We start from the raw sequence: 22,565 nt of genomic DNA, 5'->3' as shown, positions 1-22,565 counted from the left end.
TCCTTACTGTGTCCCATTGTCCAAATATGTAATTACTCTGTCTGCCTCTTCTTCTAAGCGTCTGTTCACATGATGGAGGTACTCTGGAATCTAAAAATAATATTGTGTTAAAATATAGTTACAAATAAAAGCAAGACCACTATTCATCTACAGCTCATTAAACAACTTTCCACTGATCAACAGCTCAGTCTTGGATCAAATATCTAAAGACGAATAATCACCATGTACTTTGACTTTCTTTTGATTACATTAGCAACATTTCGTCAGCAAGATTTATTTATAAAGCGCCAACAAATGCCACAGCACTTTACAATTAGGAACAAACACAATACTGGGGTCACACAGACAGAGGTAAGAGGGCCTTACTCAAAAGTTTACAATCTTATGAATTATATAGTTAAAAATAAAACAAACAAAAAACTTACACATTGGCCAGAGAGAAAGATATTAATCCAGTGAGCTGTATATCTGCTAAACTCTCTCCTGTGCCAGTTTCCTCCAGACCACACAGTATGAGATCTGTGAGATATAGAGGAAAAAAGCTTAAAAGCAGGCATTCTACTCTGATAGTTCAACTTGCCTTTTGAGCTGAGCTTTCAAACAGCACTAAATAGCAAGCATAAACAACCTCATAAGAGTGCCCACTAGTGGCCAAATCATGTAACAGGAAGAACACCAAGCTGGCATTACATTTTTTCAATACAAGATCTCTGATACATGCGCATACATCTGCTAATCTAAGAAAAGCGCCACACATTGTTAAACAAATTTGTAGTATATGTTACTAAGGTGGCTATTATAATTCTTACATCAAATAACTCCACACAAGGAATATAACTTGTCTATAAGCCACTGATGCTCACCTCTCTTTCTTGCATTAGCCTCTGACCTTCAGATGCATATAAACAATTTGTTTCTTCTAAAAATCTCACTTCAAATGAGTCTTTGTAAACCTGTAAAAATATAAATCATATTTGTGTATTTATATGTACAAACATATTAGTCTGCATCCTGTCAAACACACTGTAAAAACACAGGTAAAAAAAATAAACAAAGTCCAAACATAAAAAGGTGCCCAAAACCTAAGAGTAATAAGAGAATGTTGAATGTAGAATGGAATTCCTTATTAGACAAGGCTGTTCAGACTAGCAGTAAAAAGAGAAAATAGTAAACCCAATTTTGTATTAAAGACTTCTATATTTTGTTTATAAAATGTTTATCTTCCCTTAACTCAAAACAGATTTTCCTTAATACATAATTAAACCGGTTGAGTGCACAGGTTCAAAGAACTGGCCGGCACCATTATGTTTACTAGTTAACAACCACCAATAATTTAGCATAATAAATTTAATTTTGTCAAGCTAGAGGAAAAAATTGGGAATTATACATTTTAAACACTAGCTCTATGATTTAAAGGACTTGCCCACCTTTGACAACCTCTGCTATTTAAGAAACCGCCCCCACCAGCTATTCAGTGGACAACCACTTTAACGTATTTCAATTAATATTCTGATCAGATTGACAAATGTCCACAAAAACCACTTACTTGCAAGTCAGACAACATGCCGAGTAAACTTCGCAAAAGGCTTCGGTCTACAGCCTCTCCAGAACGCTCTCGTTCTATGAGAAGGAGGATGCCATCAATTGTCTTCATCTGAACCAATCTGTCGCTTATAACATGACTGCAAAATAGCTCCAAGCCCATATCCCTGCATAAATACCAAAAGCATGCATATAATTTTAATGCAGTTTCACTAAATGCAAATATTATATTGTATAATAGATAATCACAGTTCAATGAGATCATAGGGTGAAATAATAAATCGGAATAAAGTAAGTGCTAAAATGGTAGTGGAGTCAAAATGATGAGTGTATTGGAAAACAACACAGTTTATCAAAGGAGTATGGATAAACATTTAAACCTTATATTTAAACTTGCATCAGTATGTGTATACAAACATATAGTCTTGCCAAACTGAGTCCCTAATCCCCCATAAAACTCTGGCGTTCTGTTTGGTTTTAAAGCCTGTGAGTAGCAAATTATTTTAGCCTCATAAGAGATACTTTATGTTGTTTTTATAAACTATTACACTTGTCCTGATTTCCTGCAATACTGTAAACATATTATATACTAGCAGGGTCAACCGGCGTTGTGCAGGTCCGATATGTAATGTGTAGCAGTTGTTATATATTAGCAAGTTACCTGGCAAATAGACCAAAAATGATATTTAGAAAATAAGACTTGTTGCTTTGTCATTATGTCCTGTTGGAGCGAGGTTTCCTTCCAGCAGTCAAACAAATGTTTACAGCCAAAACATTATATTTTCAATATTTGTTGGTCTGTCACTTTGTCGTCCTATAGCCTACTTTTTCAATACTAAACAACTATGTAAGATTTGTCAGCTTTACCTTGGAGCTGTGTGTATAAAATATAAATATATATATATATATATATATATATATATATATATATATATATATATATATAAATATATATATATATATTTATATATAATATTTTTTTTCATTTATTTTTTAGTGACTAACCATACCTGGCATCCACGCACCTCCTGAAATGTGAAACACCCCATCAAAGAATCACATCCCCCAGACACATTTCTTAGATCATATTTTTAGGTCAATTAATTAATGACCTGGTAGCCACAAATAGTTCAGAATATTGTCTTATTTTGGATGGGAGACATATTTATCTAGCATATAGTGAATTTAACTCTACTTGAAAGAACAAGTGCCAACAATCAAATATACTCTAGTATGTCGCAAATGGTCATCAAAAATAAAATTACATAATGGCTGGAGATCAGGACAAGCACCTTTGTAATGTTCACATCATAAAAATACTTCAAACTGCAGTACAGTTTATTTAGTTTTATTTTGGGTAAAAATTGGATTTTTATATTTGCGTATCCACCTAATATGAATCCTTTCGGGGACAAACACCATGGGGTAAAGAGCCTGAGTTTAAGACACTGGGACTTTAAAAAAAAAAAAATCTTATAATTTCTTCTGTTCCTCTCCATATCCCCATCCTGAAGGCAACTGAGTTAATCAAACCCCACAGGACAGAACCAGACAAATAAAAAAAACAAACAAAAAAAAAAAAAAAAACCACAAACAACAACGGCGGAGTAGATTTACTAAAAACTAAAAAAAAACAAAAAAAAAAAAAAAACGCAAAAGGTGCTGACAGCAACCAGATTCAAGCTTTTATTTAGCATCTAGAAAATGATAGTTAAAATCTGATTTTCTTTTTATAAATTTTAGTAAATCTATCCCTAAGATTGAAACAACCATCCTCCTGAAAACATTCTGCAGGAGAACTAGAGCATATAAGGGTGGACACTCAATGCTCCCCTAAGGATTGAGAGAAAATAATTTAACACAAGTATAAAAATCCTATTTTTCTCACTCATCCAATTAGGAGACACTGAAACCATGGGAACGTCCTAATGTTGCCACCTCCAGGTGGGTACGCTCCCAGAGCTGTGTTATGAAGCACCCTCAAAATAAAACTGGCGTCCTTACAAAGAGACAATGACCTGAAAAAAAGCTTATAAATGTATGAACCGAATACCATGTGTCTGCTCGACACAGTTGCTCCGTCAAAGCACAATTGCAAACCTCCCATGATCAGCGATCTGATAAAATGAACATTCCCTTCACTAAATAAGGGACAGGCTTCTCCACTCCAGTGACGGTACATCAAAACGATCCATGAAACTATAATCTGTACAAATGCTAACCAGCCTTTATAGAAGCATTGTAGACGACTAGAAAATCACTGTTCACCCATTGTCCTGACAACATCCAGTAAGAGTAAACATCCATCTAACTCTGAGAAGTGACCCAAAGCCGGCATCACTATGTCTTGATCTAAGTGTAATCTAGAAAGGCCTTAGGCTGAAAGGATGAAACCATCTGAAGAACAGCCCTCTGAAAACACATAGGGGGATCTGCAACAAAAGAGCCACAGAACAGAAACCATCAGGGCTGAGAAAATTGCCAGAATGGAAACAATTTAAAATGTGAAAATCCAGTGGTTCAAAAGGAATCTGTTTATATGACTTCAACTCTATATTCAAGTTCCAATAACCATACGGGGGACAGAATGGTGGTCTGCACCTCCAAAAGACTTATCTCGTCTGGAAGAAAAAGTGCAGAGAACTGAAACTTGCGCAAAATCAGTGTCATGAACCAGGCCATCCTTTAAAACAATAGGATAAGAAGCAACTGAATGAAGAAGTTGTAAACCTCCTAATTCCCATTTCGAGAAGAGTTTGATTAGGAATGTGCCCGAATGAAACCCTGCAACCGCAAAGCCTCGAAGTCAAGATCTCCACCTGAGCTTCATACCGTCCAGGGCAACATCTGTCAGATAGTCAATAGACCTATTCAGATCCAGTCTATACAACAATCCACCTTTTATATGCAGTCAAGAGTCCAACAACAGACCCAGATGAACTCAAGAAATCAAACACCATGAGCTACCCACCCAGACTGAGATTACATACACATGCCACCAAGCCCTGCTGAGCAGAACTTATCTCAGAGCAGGGAACAAGTTAAATCTCTGATAAATTATTCCAACTCTGGGACGTAAATACCTTTGCTTTTGCTTAGTAAAGTGCATGAAGCAAATTTAGGTATTCCACCTTGCTCAAGAGTTCGTCCAAGCAATGGTATAACCAAAAGAGCAGCCATGCTTGCCATATCTATATGAATACCCAAGCGGCTGTCACTAGCCTGTACAGCAGAGCTCAAAACTGGAATTGGGGAAACAAAATCACAAACCTGAGAACACGCAACATGTATCCCTGACGGCCAAGGACTTTTTTTACTGTATATAACAGTTCTTAAGACTCCATCTTGAAACTATTCACCCAAACAAGGACTTGAGACACAAAATGGTTCAAAAGCTCCATAGGGCTTGAACCAATACAGGTTTGAAAAACACTGTTCTACATGCAGTGGGGTGATTACATCCACATATGTAAAGCCTGACTGGTCGTGCGCAAAGCGTGACACTTCGCCTAGTACACATGGAAGACCGGTATGGAAAACCATCTGGATGGAGGTTTGAGGAAGACTATAAATCCCTAACCATAAACCCTTCACACAGAAATCTGATGTGGAACAGAACCACTGATGCAGGAAGAAAAGCAGACAAGCTCCCACCCCAGTTTCTGTCGGGTGGGCTGTCTGCAGTCATACAGACAGTTGGCTGATCCCTTGTATGCTGGATGCTTCGCAGACCATTGCAAACTGCAGACGGCTTCCCTCTTGACACGAGCCTTACCTTGTCGACAGCCCAAAGGACCAAATGAATAAGTAGCCTGCTCTTTTGGCATCTTTACCAGCTAGAAGGAACTCTTCTCACCCACCTCCTAGCTAATGATATCCAACTTCGGGGTGAATAAGATATCACCTGAAAACTCCAGGGTCTACTTAACCTCTGAATCCAACTCCCCAGCTTTGACCCAATGAATATGGCAAAGTGACATCTCTGGAACCGAAAATTCTGGTCCCAAAGAGACCAGCATCCAAAGCTGCATCCCTTAGCTATGCAAACACATCACGGATGTGCCAAACCAGGATGCTTCTTACTGGGCCTCCCAGATTGCAATCTTCCAAAATTTGATCCAACCACTTTTCCACAGCCTCCCTGTCCCAAGTTGAAGCTGAAATTTATCGCAGAGATGCACAAGCCTTAACATAATAGAGACATAAGACAGTTTCAGTTTATCTATCCTTACTATCCTAAAGTGCTGCAGAGTCAGTCAGTGTAATAGAACAGCCTGTTATAGGAGCACCCACATGGCTGGATGCTTCCATTATGTTCCTGGGGGGCAAGGGATAAAAGGTAAAAATCAAAGCTTCAAAAGGAGGTGAGAGAAAAGAAAAATCTTATTTTTCCTCTGAAACAGTGTATTGTCCAACTCCACTGACTCTAGGCTGTTCTGGATGTTTTGTGCCTGCCGTGACACACACACTAACTCATACTCCAAATACCATTTTGCAGAATCCACATATGAGGAATCCCCCAACATTCTAGTCTTCTACTACCTCCCCCTCTATGAACAAGGGGCCCTTGAAATCAGACCTTCCCCAGAATGGAACCAATGCAAATCTCTGATGCTACCATGACCTAGACACTGACAATCTCCAAACTCCTTTCTAAGAAAAGGAAATTGAACAAGACCCTGGACCCACTTAGCCAAGGCTTGCCTTTATACTAGCTCGGTATTGCATAGAGAGTGAAGAAGGCAGAAGGATGGCTTCCTTCACCTACCACCTGGGTAAATGCAGTAAGTTATGGGATCTCAGCAATAATTTAGGCCAAATTGGTCCTGGCAAATTAGTGGCGAAAAACTGTGGGCATGTCCGACAGTTGGCTGTCTGCTTTCCAGGCTAAGCAAAGGCATGCCTGTCTGACTGTCCACTGGGCAACCTAGCATGACATTTACACAAGTGTAAAAAGTCGAGCAAAATAGCCAATGACTACTTCCCACCTCCCCCATCAGACATGCCACAGGAGGGGAGAGAAAACAGGCAGACACAGGGTACATAACCAGGAAGAAAATTAAGCTGTAAAGACAGACACAGAGACCCAGCAGTACATTACATTAAACAGACAAAAGGTCCTTCTCCACCTGTTCCTCCTCCATCTAGAGGGACCATGAGTCGCAGCACAATGTCTGGTCAAGAGACTGAAACCCACCAAGCTGCCACTCTATGTCAGCCCTAGGCATCCGAATCTGACTGTGGTTAAATTATCTCAGGATGGGTGGTGGTGGGAAAATTCCGCTTACCTTGTCGCCACTCCTTGTGTGTGCGGTCTGGCAATGTCAGTGCAGAGCTCCCAGACATTGCCCGCGGTCCGAACTGGTGCGGAACTCTAAAGAGCCGTCCAAGGAGTGAGGTACCACCGGGAAGAGCTACTGAGATTGGTTCCTCCTCGTTCCTGCTCCAAGGTACAGACAGCCCGGCAAGGCTGTCTGCTCCAAATGACCGCTGGAGCGGTAAATTCAAAAAAGCTGCAGCAGTGGCAGGAAATGCAAACAAAAAGAAATAAAACAAAGTATACAGGGTGCCGAAGTAGCCCAAAAGAAAAAGCATCCTGTCCTGTGGGCACTCTAAAACAAAAGTAGAGTTGCCTACATGATGGGGACATACAAGAGGGAGGACTAAAAGCAATGGTTGGTTTTTGTTTTTTTATTAATATAAGTAAAGCATCTATACCCTATGGTCTCAGAGTCGCTCAAATTGGGTGAATGAAGAAAAGATGCATCTCTCCGTGTAAAGATAATCATCAGCATTTATTTATATAGCGCCAACATATTCCGTAGCGCTTTACAATTAGGGACAAACATAGTAAACTAATAAACAAACTGGGTAAAACAGACAAAGAGGTGAGAAGGCCCTGTTCGCAAGCTTACAATCTATTCAACAATGGGAGTTTGACACGAGGTTAAGTCTACATTTGCAGTCGGCCCAGCCAGACTGCAAAGGTAAAAGTGACTCATAAGCTAAAAGATCCTGTCACACAACAATGGTGATCAAGGAGTAGTAGTATAACAGGTGGTAATAGGGTAATGTAGTGAGGTTAAGAGGGTGGTTGAGGAAAATTATAAGCTTGTCTGAAGAGGTAGGTTTTCAGAGAACGCTTGAAAGTTTGTAGACCAGAGGAGAGTCTTATTATGCAAGGGAGAGAATTCCATAGAGTAGGTGCAGCCTGGAAAAAGTCCTGTAATCGGGAATGGGTGGATGTAATGAATGTGGATGAGAAACGCAGATCTTGTGCAGAACGAAGTTGCCGAGTTGGGAGATATTTTGTGACAAGAGAGGAGATGTATGTTGGTGCAGCTTTGTTGATGGCCTTGTAGGTTAGTAAGAGTATTTTATATTGGATTCGGTAGAAAACAGGCAACCAGTGTAGAGACATACAGAGTGATTCAACAGAGGAATAACGATTTGCAAGGAAAATCAATCTTGCCGCAGCATGCAAAGTAGATTGTAGGGGTTGGAGTCTGTTTTTGGGAAGGCTAGTAAGGAGGGAATTGCAATAGTCAATGCGGGAGATGAGAAGTGCATGAATTAAGGTTTTTGCAGTGTCTTGTGTGAGATATGTGCGAATTCTGGAAATGTTTTTTAGATGTATGTAACACGATTTAGATATAGAGTCAATGTGGGGAACAAAGGATAGGTGTGAGTCAAGGATTACACCTATGCAGCGAGCTTGTGGAGTGGGATTTATGGTCATGTTATCAACAGAGATAGAAATCTCAGGTATGCTCTTGTTGGCGGGTGGGAATATTATTAACGCTGTCTTAGAAAGATTAAGTTTGAGTTGGCGAGAGGACATCCAAGATAAAATAGCAGAAAGACAGTCAGTTACACGGGACAACACAGATGTCGAGAGATCAGGAGAGGATAGATAAATTTGGGTATCATCCGCATAGAGATGATACTGAAATCCAAAGGAACTTATTAGATTTCCAAGAGAAGCGGTATAGATAGAGAACAGCAGAGGACCTAGCACTGAGCCTTGCGGTACTCCAACTGATAAAGGAAGCGGAGCAGAGGTGGCCCCAGAGAAGTTAACAGTGAAAGAGCGATTAGAAAGGTAGGATGAGAACCAGGATAGAACAATGTATTGAAGCCCTAGGGATTGCAGTGTTTGTATGAGAAGAGAGTGGTCAACGGTGTCAAATGCAGCCGAGAGATCCAGGAGAATTAGGAGAGAGTAATGGCGTTTAGCTTTAGCAGTGATCAGATCATTGACAACCTTAGTCAAAGCAGTCTCTGTGGAGTGTTGAGAACGAAAGCCAGACTGAAGAGGATCCAACAGGTTGTTTGCGGATAATAAGTCTTGCAAGGAAGAAACCAAAATAGTACCTAGGGGGCATCGGGCTAGGCATATGTGATTGCATTCACCATTTCACTGTAAGTAATTCAATAAAACACATCAAAGTTAGAAGGATGTTTTAGAGCAAAAAAGTTATCGAGTCACTTACCATATGGAGGGAAGCATTGAGTTCTGCAAGACATAGGTTCGGTCCAAAAATAAGAAAATGCTCCGGATCATGATCTAAAAAGAGATTAAAAAAAACCTTCACTGAAAAGCCAAAATGACAGAATAACTAAGCAAACACTGGGGTTAAGGGGGCTGGACAACTCCTACTCATTCAAAAGTGTCTCCAACCACCACCATTAGTGATCTGACAGATCACCAATGGTGGTGGTTGGAGACACCACCATTAGTTTTGCTACTTCTGGGCTGGCGGATGGAAAAACAGGCTCTTACACCATCCAAGTCTGGATGTTGTGACTGAGGTGTGCAATTCAGTCACCTAAATAGAATCAACATCTAGTAAAATAAACTTCCATATTAGTTACATTTTTTCTAGGGGATTTCAACAGATAAACCCCATGCAAGGATTAGTCCACATCTTGAGGTTTTTCTTCATTCAGAATCAAAAGAACCTTCCTCAATAAGGACTCCAAGAATGTAGAAGCCATGAAAGATTTGTTTGCTTTTGAAGGGTAACCTACTTTGTTCTCCCCCTCCCCCTTTGCCCTCCAACTTAGACCTGTCTAAATGTCCAGAAAGGGACCAAACAAGGAACAGAAAAATGACCCAATAGGTCTTAGAGAATGTTATCCCACAACAAACTCCTTAGAAACTGCAGGGAAATATTTGGTTGGGACCTGGCCAAAAAGAATCAAATATCAAAGCTTTTGCTGTGCTATGTCCAGTTTCTATGTCTCTGCCCTGCCTACTATAGTGTGGAGCTTTACCCGTCTGTTTGCATTGATTTATCAAATGTAGGTTGCCATAATAAATATTGCAAGTTTTGTTGGATACGACAGCCACCAATGCCACATTCTTCATATTACCCATAAGGGGTTCCAATCTTGCCTTTCTAGGCACTTATAAACTTATTTACTTTATATCCAAGCCCTTTGTGACCTGGGACTTCTCAATGTTCTCATAGTATTTGTTTGGATACTTTGAGATTCTTTTAATATATAGTGTATATAGTGTAGTTTTGCATTAGTATAGCTCCCCGATTTGTTCGTGCATCTGTCACTTTATCTTTAGAATGGTTATATGTGGGTACTATAAGGACTCTAATTTATAGACTGTCTGTGTATAAGTACATTTTAATATCTCTCTCTCTATATATCTACATTTTCTACTTGGAGTGTCTCTGAATTAGCAAAAAAAATAAGTATTTTGTCTATAACAAATAATGTGTGTTTCTCTTTGTTCATTTCAAATGTTGGTAGGTATACTTGCATATAAAGTGTGTGAGATTATACATATTTAATTTGTGTTCAAGTAAAATGGTTGAGAAACAGTTATAGACCACTACCAAAAAAATGTTTTACTGCACTTTTAAGCCTTTATATTTTTATTTTTTAACTTAAAAGGTTTTTATTAAGTTTTTAGTAAAAGAATATGTAACAAACATGGCAGTTACAACAGAGTACAGTGCATAATGTAGATCCAATAAATCAGTCAGAACTGCCCATAACAAACAATCAAAAAAGTAACAAAAAACAATAACACAAGAAACATTCAAATACACATAAGACAAAGCATTCAAGGGGGAGGGGGAGACAGACAGGTGGGCAAGAGTCAAGCCTTTTAATAATTAGAACTCCGTAATTGGATACTTGGCAGCAAGTAGGAAGTGAGGAGACCATCATGTGCATCATGGCTGATATCAGGCAATTCACCAAATCAGCTGTAATGCTGGACACAAAAAAGTAATATTGGGGTCTAATGTTTCAGTTATGTAATTTCATCCAAAACAGAAACAACCTTTAAGATTAAGGAGAAGTTACAATTCAGCATGAGGTACCGGCGAGCATCGCTCATTTTCTCTGCGCCTCTACTGGAAAATGAGTGGAGAATTCATTCAGGGCATCAAGGCAATGTGTCTCCATGGACTGTCCTGGAGACACATCGCACTGAATTAGAGATAGGTTGTTACCCTCCAACTGCAAAAATTACAGATGTAACATAGGTGAAATGTATATATCTGTACATTAATATCCGTCTTCCTGCCTCACATGAACTAATATAGAAGCACTGGTGTGACAACAAAACAAAACCAGAGCATAATTGTATGGAACAGTTGTCAGTTTCTATGGCAAACAGTTGTTTGGGATCTGTTTTTTAAATTTTTAAAGACATTTGTATATAGACAGGATTATAGACTTGATAGCTTGGTAAACTTACCATTTGTCTACAGTGATCTTTCCAACACAAGTTCACCTTTTTTAAAAACAGAAAGCTATCAAGAGATTCTGTGAAACATTAGAGTAGTTAAGGAAATGCCATAAATATATTTGGTACATCTAAACATTTAGAAGGAACAGGTGAATTTTAGGGTATATTTTCTGGGTTACAATAAATATGTCAAAGAAACTTTGAACAGCATAAATGCAACACATATTTCTTTCCATTTTATATTAATTTATGTATCTATTTGCACCACATAATAATGTGCACTGCACATGAGCAAAAAGATGCATATTTATAGGTATATGTAAATTGCATTTGGTATGGAGTATGGAGAGGTGAATCAGTGGTGTCTATGTGTATCTTCCACACAGTAAGAGTAAAACTGAAGCAGGTCCTTTAGAGATGCGTGCTATAAAGCCTCAGCACTGGGGTCATGAGTTTGATTCCTGTGTGTGGAGTTTGTATGTTCTCCCCGTGTTTGCATGGGTTTCCTCCGGGTGCTCTGGTTTCCTCCCACAAGCCAAAAACAAAAAACAAACATACTAGTAGGTTAATTGGTTGCTATTAAATTGACCCTAGTCTGTCTGTGTGTGTGTATATTAGGGAATTTAGACTGTAAGCTCCAAAGGGGCAGGAACTGATGTAAGCGAGTTCTCTGTACAGCACTGCGGAATTAGTGGTGCTATATAAATAGATGATGAGGATTATAAAAGATAAAGTAAAGTTACTCGGAGTCCACTGGGGGACACTGGAACACTGGGAAGAGAGGCTCATTAGAGTTGCACTTCAAATTTCACTCAAAGAGTAAACTCTTCCCCTTCTATATACTTGCAGTATGCTGGGATACTCAGTAATTTTTATTTTTTTTAAAAAAGCACCAAACACCAGAGCAAAGGAGGAACAAAACAAGAGAGGAAACAAGGTTCTCTAACAACAACTGTAGAACATTTTTTATTAACAAGAGAAACCAAGAGAAAGACCAACAGAGTAGAGTGGGTGTCCAGTGTCCCTCAAAGGACTCAGAGTAAAGGATTTAACAAAAGTATATAAATCCTGTTTTGGTTTTTTTTGCAATTCTTATGGGGTAACTAGACCAATGGAGATGTCTCAAATTTGCCTCAGGAGAGTACACTCAGAAGTTGAGGTGCCGTCCAAAACTGGCATCTTCGGATACAAAAATATTGAATCTGTGCCACCCAGGAGTAATTGACTCCGTGTTCTCCCCAGCACCTATTTCACAAATGCTCCACCTGGCTGTTTTTACTTGCCACCCGGCTCTTGGAGCCCAACAGAGTCCTATTATACTTGAATAAACCATTATTTCTCCTATTAGAACAGACACTATGTGAGCACGACAGCCAGCAGTGTGTGTTACACCATTGACCACCAGTCTGACCAGTCCTGGCAGGTGTGGGCAATAACTTACAACACTTTTTATTATTATTGCAAAGAATTACAACAGCCCTTAACCGGCTACTTCTTAATACCACCCGATTGGCAAAATTGTCCTGGGAGAATACTGTAGCTAATCTGGGAGAATGAGCAGTCACATTTTTGGGAACAGACTGTCCTGCTCCAATGCAAGCCTGACAAGTTACAAAAGTAATCCCCCTAGCAATGATCTGCATGGATGCCAGCCAATCTCTGTTGTGAGGATCATAGATGACCAAAAGATCATCAGTCTTGAATACTTCACGGGTCCTATGAACAAAGGTTCTCAAAGCCCCAATGACATCCAGAGTGTGATGATAGCACTCTTCTTCCACAGACCTACCACGTCTAAGGAAAGAATCAATGATTTAGGCGAAACATGGAGACCACTTTTGGCTTGTAAGGTTTAATCCAGAGAACCGCCCTGTATCCATGAAAGAGTGAGATATGGAGACCTACAAAGACAGAGCTTTTAAGTCCTGAAACTGCCCTAGCTGTGCAGATCATTAAAAAAAGCTTACCTGTCTTCCTGGTATGAAATTAAACACCTTCAAATTCAAAGGTCTGAGCTGTAAATCTGTCAACAACCTGGTTGAGATCCCAAGGAGTTTTTGAGGTGTTGAATTCAGGTTGCTCGCGCTTCACTCCCTGTAAAATATCCTGCACCTCAAGTAAAATGCGAGTATTCCTGGGGGAAAAAAAAGGAGTGCCGAAACCTGAACCTTCAGAGAGCTCGGTCTAAAACCACCACCCAGGCACTTCTACAAGAACAGCAGTAGTCTGACCGACTGAAAAGAAGTGGTAGGATACCCCTTCCTTTCATACCAAGAGATGCAATTCTTCTAAAAACTGTGACAATTCACAGCTGAAACTGGCTTTCCAGCCTTAAGCTAGAAGTCTGAACCATGCTGTCAGAGAAACGGTTAGGATCATGACTTCAAAAGCCACACCATTAAAGCCAGCTGAGCAAAATGTTGGTGATGATAGAGCCAGTGACAGAATAGGTCTCATCTTAGAGACAGACACCATGATGGTCCCTCTACCATGTTGAGAATGTCTGAACACCCTCTCTTTATCAGACCAACAATGCTTTTGCATCCTTTGTCATTGATAAGAGACACTGCGCCTTGTGGTTCAATCATGACAACATCTGGCTGGCCCCATCTTTCTACAAACTTCTGAAAGACTTCTTGGTGATGGGACCATTCCCCTAGTTGTAGAGCATGTCTGCTGAGAAAATCGACTTCCCAGTTTTCCAACCCTGGAATGAAAAATTCTTCGGTAGCTGGTACATTCCGCTCCGCCAATCGCATGGTCCTGTTTGTTTCTCTCATGGTAAGGGAGCTCTTGGTGCCTCCACGATGGTTGAGGTATACCACTGCTGTGGAATTGTCTGACTGTATCATTACTGGCCTTGCTTGAAAAAGTTTACATATTCTGATTCAAGCTCTTAATAAATAAGTGTCTGTGGACAAGCGTCTGTGGAGATGCCGGACAGGGTAATAATATTAAAAGAAGAAAGTAATAAAATATTTTAAATGCTCAGCTGCCAATGGAAGCCAAAGAAATGCACTCCTAACTCCTGGCAGGCAGTTTTAAAAACGGAGTCTCTCAGCAGGCTGCCAGGGTATAGATTTGGAGGATTTCAGACTTTTGGAGTGAAATTTAAATTGCCCATATTGCAGTTGAGCCTAAATGCCCAGTGTTCTAGTGTTCTCCAAAAGGATGAGAGATACATTTTCTTTTAAATTAAGTTTTATTGAAGTTTGTTTTCTTTTTAAATAGTTTGTGTGTCTTATTTTTATTCTATTACAGCTATTGCGGAACTACATATTCCAGCGTGGCCAGTGAAAGCCATGATCAGGCTGGTGCTTGTAGATCCTTAGCGCCAGCATGCACAAACAGTTAAGGGCTGCTAGGGCTTGCCTTGGACACACTGCGCCACAATAGTTATGCTAACTGTGAAGACATATTTGCCACTCCAGTGGTCCCTAGTTTTCACAGTCACTATTGCCTAGGCACCAACCACGCCAGGTGTACAGGGAAGAGCCCGATTGGTGTTCAGCAGGAGACTGTTTGGCTCCAGTAGGATGGGCACTCATTTTTTATGGGACCCCCGAGAAACTTCAGCAACGTGTTAAACAGGCTGAAGCTGGACCACGTTGTAAGAGTGCAGAACCCAAGGTGCAGGTGTCCCTGTTACAGTGTGATCCAGCCCAGTATCGGTTAACACTTTACTATAGACAAGATTTTTTTTTTATAATAATAGTAATAACAATAATAATAAACAATAATAATACAAACATATAGCAGTCATCATTATGGTAACTACTTTTGTATCTTTACTCCAGCCACATCTGTAGGCTGTTATAAAACTTCTATGTCCAACCCAAACTACAGAGCGCAAAAGTGCAAGTGTCCATCATTATTGTTGCGTCTAAGTTTGTGACACAATCATCAATATAAAACGTCACTGTGTCAACTGTGAAATATAAAGCATAATCAATGTGTCTGATACATAGAAATCATTCAGAGAATTAAATGGAAATGAAAACTATGGGCATGTTCTGTATTCTTTTACATATAGAAGAGTGTCCTGTAATCTATGTTACATCAATAAAATGGCACTTATTAATTTTTCTGTATTAATAATTTGGAATTGCTCTGTATGCAAGTCCACTGGATCTATACAGAGCTTTATACAGCAATAAGGGCGGCTCACTTGCTTTATTCATTCAATTAACTTGGCTCATATACTATCCAAATAAATGACACTTACAGCTAGTTAGTGTGTTATGCCTATTGCTGAACATCACATTGAAAAGTGACAATCCCACGAGTACTGAACAAGACAAGCTACCAATAACAAAAGCTGCAGGTCCCAACAACAAATGTAATATATTCTGAAAATAAATCTAAAGATAATTGGTAAGAACTATTTCCTCTACATTCAGATCTAAAACTCTTATAGCCACTAACATAATTATTTTCTCACAGTTTTTTTTTTTTTTTGAGTAAAACAAAGTACTCACTGTGACCAAATACAGTATTTATATATGAATGTAGAAATGAAAACTGCAGCATATGTGGGCACAAAATGACCGTCCATCCTCATCAACATCATAAACATTCAGATGTCAATAACGATTAGCAGAATATCCTGTTGGATGATGACTGCCATCTCATGGTGTGACATCATCATCCAACTACAATATTTGAACCCCATGGCATAGGGACACACGCAACTGCATGGATAGATTTGACTGCACAGGTTGAACATTGGAATCTGCAGCACTATTAGCATCTTAAAATAAAACAGATTCCCCCTCAACAATTTCCTGCATCCAACATGTAAAGGATATTCTCTGAACTGATGGATCTGAGCCTTCATATGCTCCTCACATACTTGGCGGAGCTGTTTATACAGTGTGTGTGAGACTTTATAAGAACATAAGTTTTCCACAGCCTAGAAAAAAAAAACAAGTTTAGAACTGAATTTAATTCAAACAGCATAGATCAATAAAAGTAAATAAAAGTAAAAGTACTGCAAAGAAATACCGAAATAGTAAATAAAGCACCTGCAAAAGCAATTTTATTTTATATTCAGAAGGATGTTTGCATTGAATGATTTTTTTACTGCAGTTTATGTTACAATATATAAATAACAAAACTGCACAAGCAACGCACACATATAAAAGAGTTTGTTAGAAATTCTGCAAAACAGATTACACTATGACACATTATTATGGTTAGGCATTTTACTCCTTAACTGGACTTTTTAGATTAGCATGTGCAATGTGTATGCTGTAAATGTGAAGCAACACATTACATTTTAGCACAACCCAGCACAAGTGAGGAGCATCACTTTTGGAGGAAATTGCAATATAGGGAATGTCATCTGTTGATTTATATTTAATCTGCTATGGTATGGAAGCATACTTCTGAACAAAAGATATATAAAAGTTCTGCTGACTCTGTCCAGCTCAAAGAACAGAACCTGTTTACAAAATTAAAATAAATAAACTCAAGGTGCATAAAGTCAGCCAGAGCTACCACAGCATCAGTGCTATGAATGCTGATAAGACAGGCAGAACAGCAATATATGGATAGGAGAGTGGCATCACAGAAGAGCTTTTCATTCTGATACTTCAAAACGTTTTTTCTTGTTGGCATGAAAAATATTGCTTGAAAAGTTCTACATAGTACCCAAGCAGTTTTTCAGCAGCATCTTTTATAAAAATAAATGAAAAAAATGAAAAATTATAATAAAAAAAAACAACAAAAAAAAAAACAAAAAACAGAACAAGCTTGTGTGTGACACCACCCAGATTTTCATATGAACATAAGAAAAATACTCCTAAGGGTGGATTCAACCTTGCTAACACACTTAAGTGAATGGGGAACACTCAACCCATGACAGGGAAGACATTATGCTCAGAGAACATTGCATGCAGCAAATTCAGTAGATCCCTGTTCACTCCAATATGTATGCATGGAGTGATTTGACCTTATCACTGCTGGCTAATTTTTTACCTGGAAAAGTATCTTGCTATGATACAGACATAATAACTCCCATTTATTTACCACAGTTATAGTATAACACATACTACACAAACCTTTTTACATCCGGCAATACCCCGGTCACTTTTCCAGAATTCACATACAGACACATGGAGAAAAATGGTAAACTAAACACGGCGATGAGAAACTTGTCTAAAAAGGTTTACATAGCTGAAGGCGTTACCAACATTAACTAATTAATTGCAGTGGCTACATTTTCACTCCCTACATTACACTGACAATAATTTGGAATTAGAACTAGACAAATTACTTGGAAAATTAGAAGCCACAAGTTACGAGTCAGTTAGGAAAAACTTCCAGTGCACACAAAGAAAGCACTTAAGAAAAACTAGTCGGAACCACTGAATCACATGGACAAGGTCAGCATGACTGTCGCACATATACAACCATGCAGCCTATTGCTGCTCACCTGCATTTAAGTGACGGAGGAGCATTTAAGTGTACAGCCAACAGATAATAGAATAGCAAATATATTAGCATATATTAACCATACAGACTTTGTTTGAACAGTGTACATATAAGAAAGAATGACAAATCCTAGTAACACTTACCAGGTTTTATAGGTCCCTAATCACTTACATACTAAACAATGATCTCTCATACCTGGTAGAGTTCCTCCAAGTTGTACTTTATAGAAGTGCTACTTTCTATTGCGTTTACTGCTTCATGGAGCTTCTGCCAAGTATCCTGAGTGTAATTGTCAGGCAGCTTTGGTTTATCTGCAATAGCCAGTGTTATAGTCAATACAAAGTCTCAAAGATAAACAAAGTTTTAAGACATCGTATCATTTGTGATAAGTGACATTTGATTATAAACTAGAAAATGAGAAACTAAAAATGGGAGGGAGAGAGGAAGAGAGAATTTAGGAATAGGCTTGTTTCTAATCAACCATCTGGAACTTCATTGGCCAACACACAGAATTATATGCTTTTGAAGTAGTCAATAAGCATAATTAAACGTGTCAGGCTATAGTGAATACAACTTGCTAAATTCAGTATACACTACCTATCTGCACAAATTTATAAGTGAGGAGAGATATGTTTATGTGCCAAAGCACAGCATGACCAGAGTGTGGACTCTGTAAAATACCACACATTTTTTGCAGAATATATGCATAAATGGTACCGGTTTATAAATGACGTACTGTGCATATGAACAGGTACCATAGAGCAGCTAGAAGGGTTCCTACTTCATATAAACAATAATGATCTTAATATGAAGTTCACGGCCCACTTCAGTAGGGAGAAAGTTGTATTTTTGGACTTAGAAATATACATTGAGAGCAACAAGGACGCATTTAAAAGAAGTAGACTGCAACTCGTATATCCCAGCCTGTAGCAGCCACCATGCCAACTGGCTGCGTAACATTCCCAACGGCCAGGTCACTAGGATTAGGAGGAACTGTTCCACTTTAGAACAATACGACATTCAAGCTAACCTGATTAAGGATAGATTTCTACGAAGGGGCTATGACAGCACTATTGTAGAAAAAGCCCTAGTTGAGGTCAGAAAAGAAGACAGGGGGAGTCTCTTGATTAAGAAAACCACCAAACCTCTCGAGCAACCTGATGCCCCCCTTATTTATCACCAGATACAGTCGGGATTCCAGAAAAATGGAAAGGATTATCTGCAAACATTGGAACATCCTTCTGGGCGACGAGAAACTAAGGGAGATTCTCCCGAATAAACCAAGGTTCATTTATAAAAAGGCCAATAACCTGAAAAATGCCCTTGTTAAGAGCAGTATTCCGACTACCACACAGACACCTACAAGTACATGGCTAGGAGAAGACAGAAAAGGGTTCTTCCACTGTACTAGGTGTCAAGCGTGTAGAACTAGTGGTATGAGGGGCACTAAACCTGTCAGTACATTCATCGCAACTGCCACAGGTGTCACATGCACCATAAAAGACAAAATATCCTGTGACACTAAGGGGGTGATATATATGCTAGAGTGCCCCTGTGGCAACCAGTATATAGGAAGAACTGCGAGAGATCTGCACACCCGCATTAGTGAGCATCAGAGGAACATTAAAAAGGGATTTGAGGCACATAGTGTCTCAAGTCACTTTGCCCTCCTTCACAATAGAGATCCTTCATTGCTTAAGTTTCTAGGCATCTGTAAAGTAAAAAGATCATGGAGGGGGTGACTTCATTTGATCCATGTCACGTGAAGAAAGTAAATGGATCTACACATTGAAAACTTTAGCACCGCGGGGTCTAAACATTGATTTTGAGCTCAACAACTTTCTATAACATCTATCTGTGTTCATCTTTATTATAACCTATTTATTTGTATTCTTGTTCTCCAATTACTCAATATTGGGTTATCTGTCATCCTGTATTTACACTAATACTTCAGGTGGTGTTTTTACAAATTTGCTTGTACTCACTGCTGAATAGAATCAGTACTGAACCTACCCATTGGCAGGTTCTGATTAGCACATCTGATATACAGATTCAACAACCTATCATTGGACAATCCTTTGATAAGGCAACTACATAAAGAGGCAAAATGGATTTTGCCCTCCAGATATCCCCGAGGAAGCCTATTATCGGGTGAAACGCGTAGGTAATGACTATAAACGGATTTTATACATGTGAACCAACACTCGGCATATTTTTTCTTTTCATCGCTAAGAGAATACATATCGGACAGACATAACCGCAGGCTCTTACACTTTCACTCGGCAGCTGGATTTGAAGCAGCGCAAACGGAAACTTGCATAGCAGATTCCCCGAACGTACACTTGCACAGCGGGTTCTCTGGGAGCGGGGTAAGTGAACTCTTTTTCTCCTCCTGTGCATCACCGAAGTTGCTGTTATCCCTGGAGTGTTACAGTGAACTGACTTTCATTGGCGTCATTATTTCTGGGATCCTTATTAGTTACAGGAAACTGCTGCTTATGTAGCTGTTTGTGCCACACATGTGGCTCACGGACTGTCTGTGAATTTTTAGCCCATGATGTCAGATGATATAAGATTGGACTTTTGTATGCACTGGAATCCATTTAAATGTACTTATATAATGCCTTTCCATCGTTACTGAGAGAGTGAGCAAATTTTTTACGTTCTGCAGAACCCTTTACAGTAGCAGAGTTTCCGCTGGACGTTCTGATCTATTCAATCAGTCATACAACATGGTTTTTAATTGGTACTATTACCTTGAACTTGAAGATAAAATTATATGTCTATCTTTTCTTTTGTGTCTGCATCTGTTTGTGATACACAACTGATAGTCGATATTACACTACATTCATCTGGTATCCTATCAGGCGCCTGGGGATTACCCCAAGTCTACTTGTGGTTTTTCTATATCCTAACAGGGGGAGGGATTCCCTCTTCACATTATCCTCATCCTTCGGCAGCCAAATCAGATCTACTGGGTATTAGCGCAGATATTTTTCTCTAATTGTTTGAGTATACACTACCTATCTGCACAGATTTATAAGTGAGGAGAGATATGTTTATGTCCCAAAGCACAGCATGACCAGAGTGTGGACTCTGTATAGTAGTTGGTAAATGTGTGGTATTTTACAGAGAGATTTTTTCCGAGTCACTCATTGTAAGGACCTTGTCACAGTTTTGGGCTAATACAGTTTACTCATGTAGACAAAAAAATTTTCTGTGGATGATATCACATAACCTCAAAGATGTTGAGATTACGCAGCAGTTCAGGTTTACGTAAGATGGCAATTAACAACAAAGTCTGGATTTATATATCCATATTGAGTATAAAAATGTATTTGAACTAAAATGTATATATTGGAGGAAACATATTTGCTTGGCAAATAGGTTGGTAAATGAATAGATTTGTAAACTAAAGAACTGTGGTTATTGATTGTTCATGGTAATATACGCTATACAACTTTATGTATGGAGTTAATTATTGTTGATTTATAAGGCACCATAGTGCTCCACAGTGCCGTAAACTAGGGAAAACACATAAAACAGGGACAATAAATGCAGACATGAAAACAAAGGGTATGAAGGACCCTGCTCAATAGAGATCTTACACTCCAAGTGGAAGAGGGCACAGCTGAAACAGATTAAATTTAGTAAAAATATATAGTGTATGGTTTTAACAGGAAGCCGATTCTTCTTAATAATTTCATCTGTAAAATTATATTGATCTAGAGATTATCGCTCAGTGTGAGAGCAACAATTAGCACAGTTTTGTGTGTTTGCAAGCACTCAAATTGCCTGCTCCATGTAACACAGACAGTAAGTGTTTAGGAGTTACAGCAGAGCAGTGATAATGACGTTTCATAAGCATAGCAACATAAAACAGTGAAATGGTAGTTATTTAACTTCATAATATGGGTGTCATTCTAGCGTAAATATACACCGTTTTATGTTAAATTTTTGGCACTCCTGTTGAATCTGCATGTTTCAGTTAATCTCTAAGTGACAAGTTACCAAAACCTATGCAGGTTAGGAACTTAAACATGACATTTTATGAATCATAGCTATTTAATTGCCGACTTTAACAGATTGGAAAAAATAAGTTAATTTGGGTATGCTAATTTCCTTTTCTCGAACTCCATGGCAGCCCTCACGAACGGGTTAAATCCTTGCTCAGCTGAACAGAGACAGGACAAGGAAACACATTACAAGGTGTATAACGCAGCTTCTCCTTCAATCATGTGTCTTCGAGTAACTTCTCAAGATGGTCCTGATAAATATGCATACAACATTTGAGGGGTATATTAGGGATAAAGGGATGTACCCAAGCAATGATAGAAGGTGGGTAAAACAGGTAAACAGACACCAGTATGGATGTAAAATAAAAATTTCTTTTTTGATCCATACTAACCATCCTTGGATGAAACCACATCAAGAAGATCATGTTTCAAGAAAGTATGCAGTGACGACCATCCTGCTGCTTTACAGGTGTCACTTGTTGAGGCATCAGCTTTCTGAGCCATGGGTGCCGTTACTGCTCTTTCTAAATGAGCCCTGAGGATTTCTGGTGCCTCATGTTTTCTCATTATATGCCTGTATGATAACTTTCCAGATCCATCTTGAGATTATATCCTTATATGGAGCATATCCTTTAGGAGTTCCTGTTGGAAGGATGAATAGTTGGTCAGACCTCCAAAGTTCCTTACTCCAGGAGAAACAAAAAAGATTCATCTCACGAGGTCAACAGTATGCAGGTGCTCTTCTTTGTGACTTGATGGATGTGGACAAAGGATGGTAAAATACACTCCTTTGCTGTGCAAGGATGATACTTCTTTAGGTAGTAATTCAGGCTTCATCCGAAGCACTAGTTGAT

General features: G+C 39.0%; 1 protein-coding gene across 4 annotated transcripts in view; it reads right to left on the bottom strand.

The window, feature by feature from the left end:
* The window catches only part of CUL4A (cullin 4A), a 79,192-nt gene that overhangs the window by 50,418 nt on the left and 6,209 nt on the right, over positions 1-22,565 (bottom strand). For all 4 annotated transcript variants that reach the window (XM_075200044.1, XM_075200045.1, XM_075200046.1 and 1 more), the window contains exons 3-9: positions 17,891-18,006; positions 16,069-16,172; positions 11,270-11,339; positions 9,036-9,109; positions 1,547-1,709; positions 864-953; positions 8-90 (exon numbers count right to left, since the gene is read on the bottom strand). In XM_075200044.1, coding sequence (XP_075056145.1) covers positions 8-90; positions 864-953; positions 1,547-1,709; positions 9,036-9,109; positions 11,270-11,339; positions 16,069-16,172; positions 17,891-18,006 — 700 coding nt within the window. The remainder of the gene's footprint in view (positions 1-7; positions 91-863; positions 954-1,546; positions 1,710-9,035; positions 9,110-11,269; positions 11,340-16,068; positions 16,173-17,890; positions 18,007-22,565) is intronic.

This window comes from Mixophyes fleayi, chromosome 2, assembly GCF_038048845.1.
Source record: "Mixophyes fleayi isolate aMixFle1 chromosome 2, aMixFle1.hap1, whole genome shotgun sequence".
Lineage (NCBI taxonomy): Eukaryota > Metazoa > Chordata > Amphibia > Anura > Limnodynastidae > Mixophyes > Mixophyes fleayi.
This window is presented reverse-complemented; position numbering and strand designations above follow the sequence as displayed.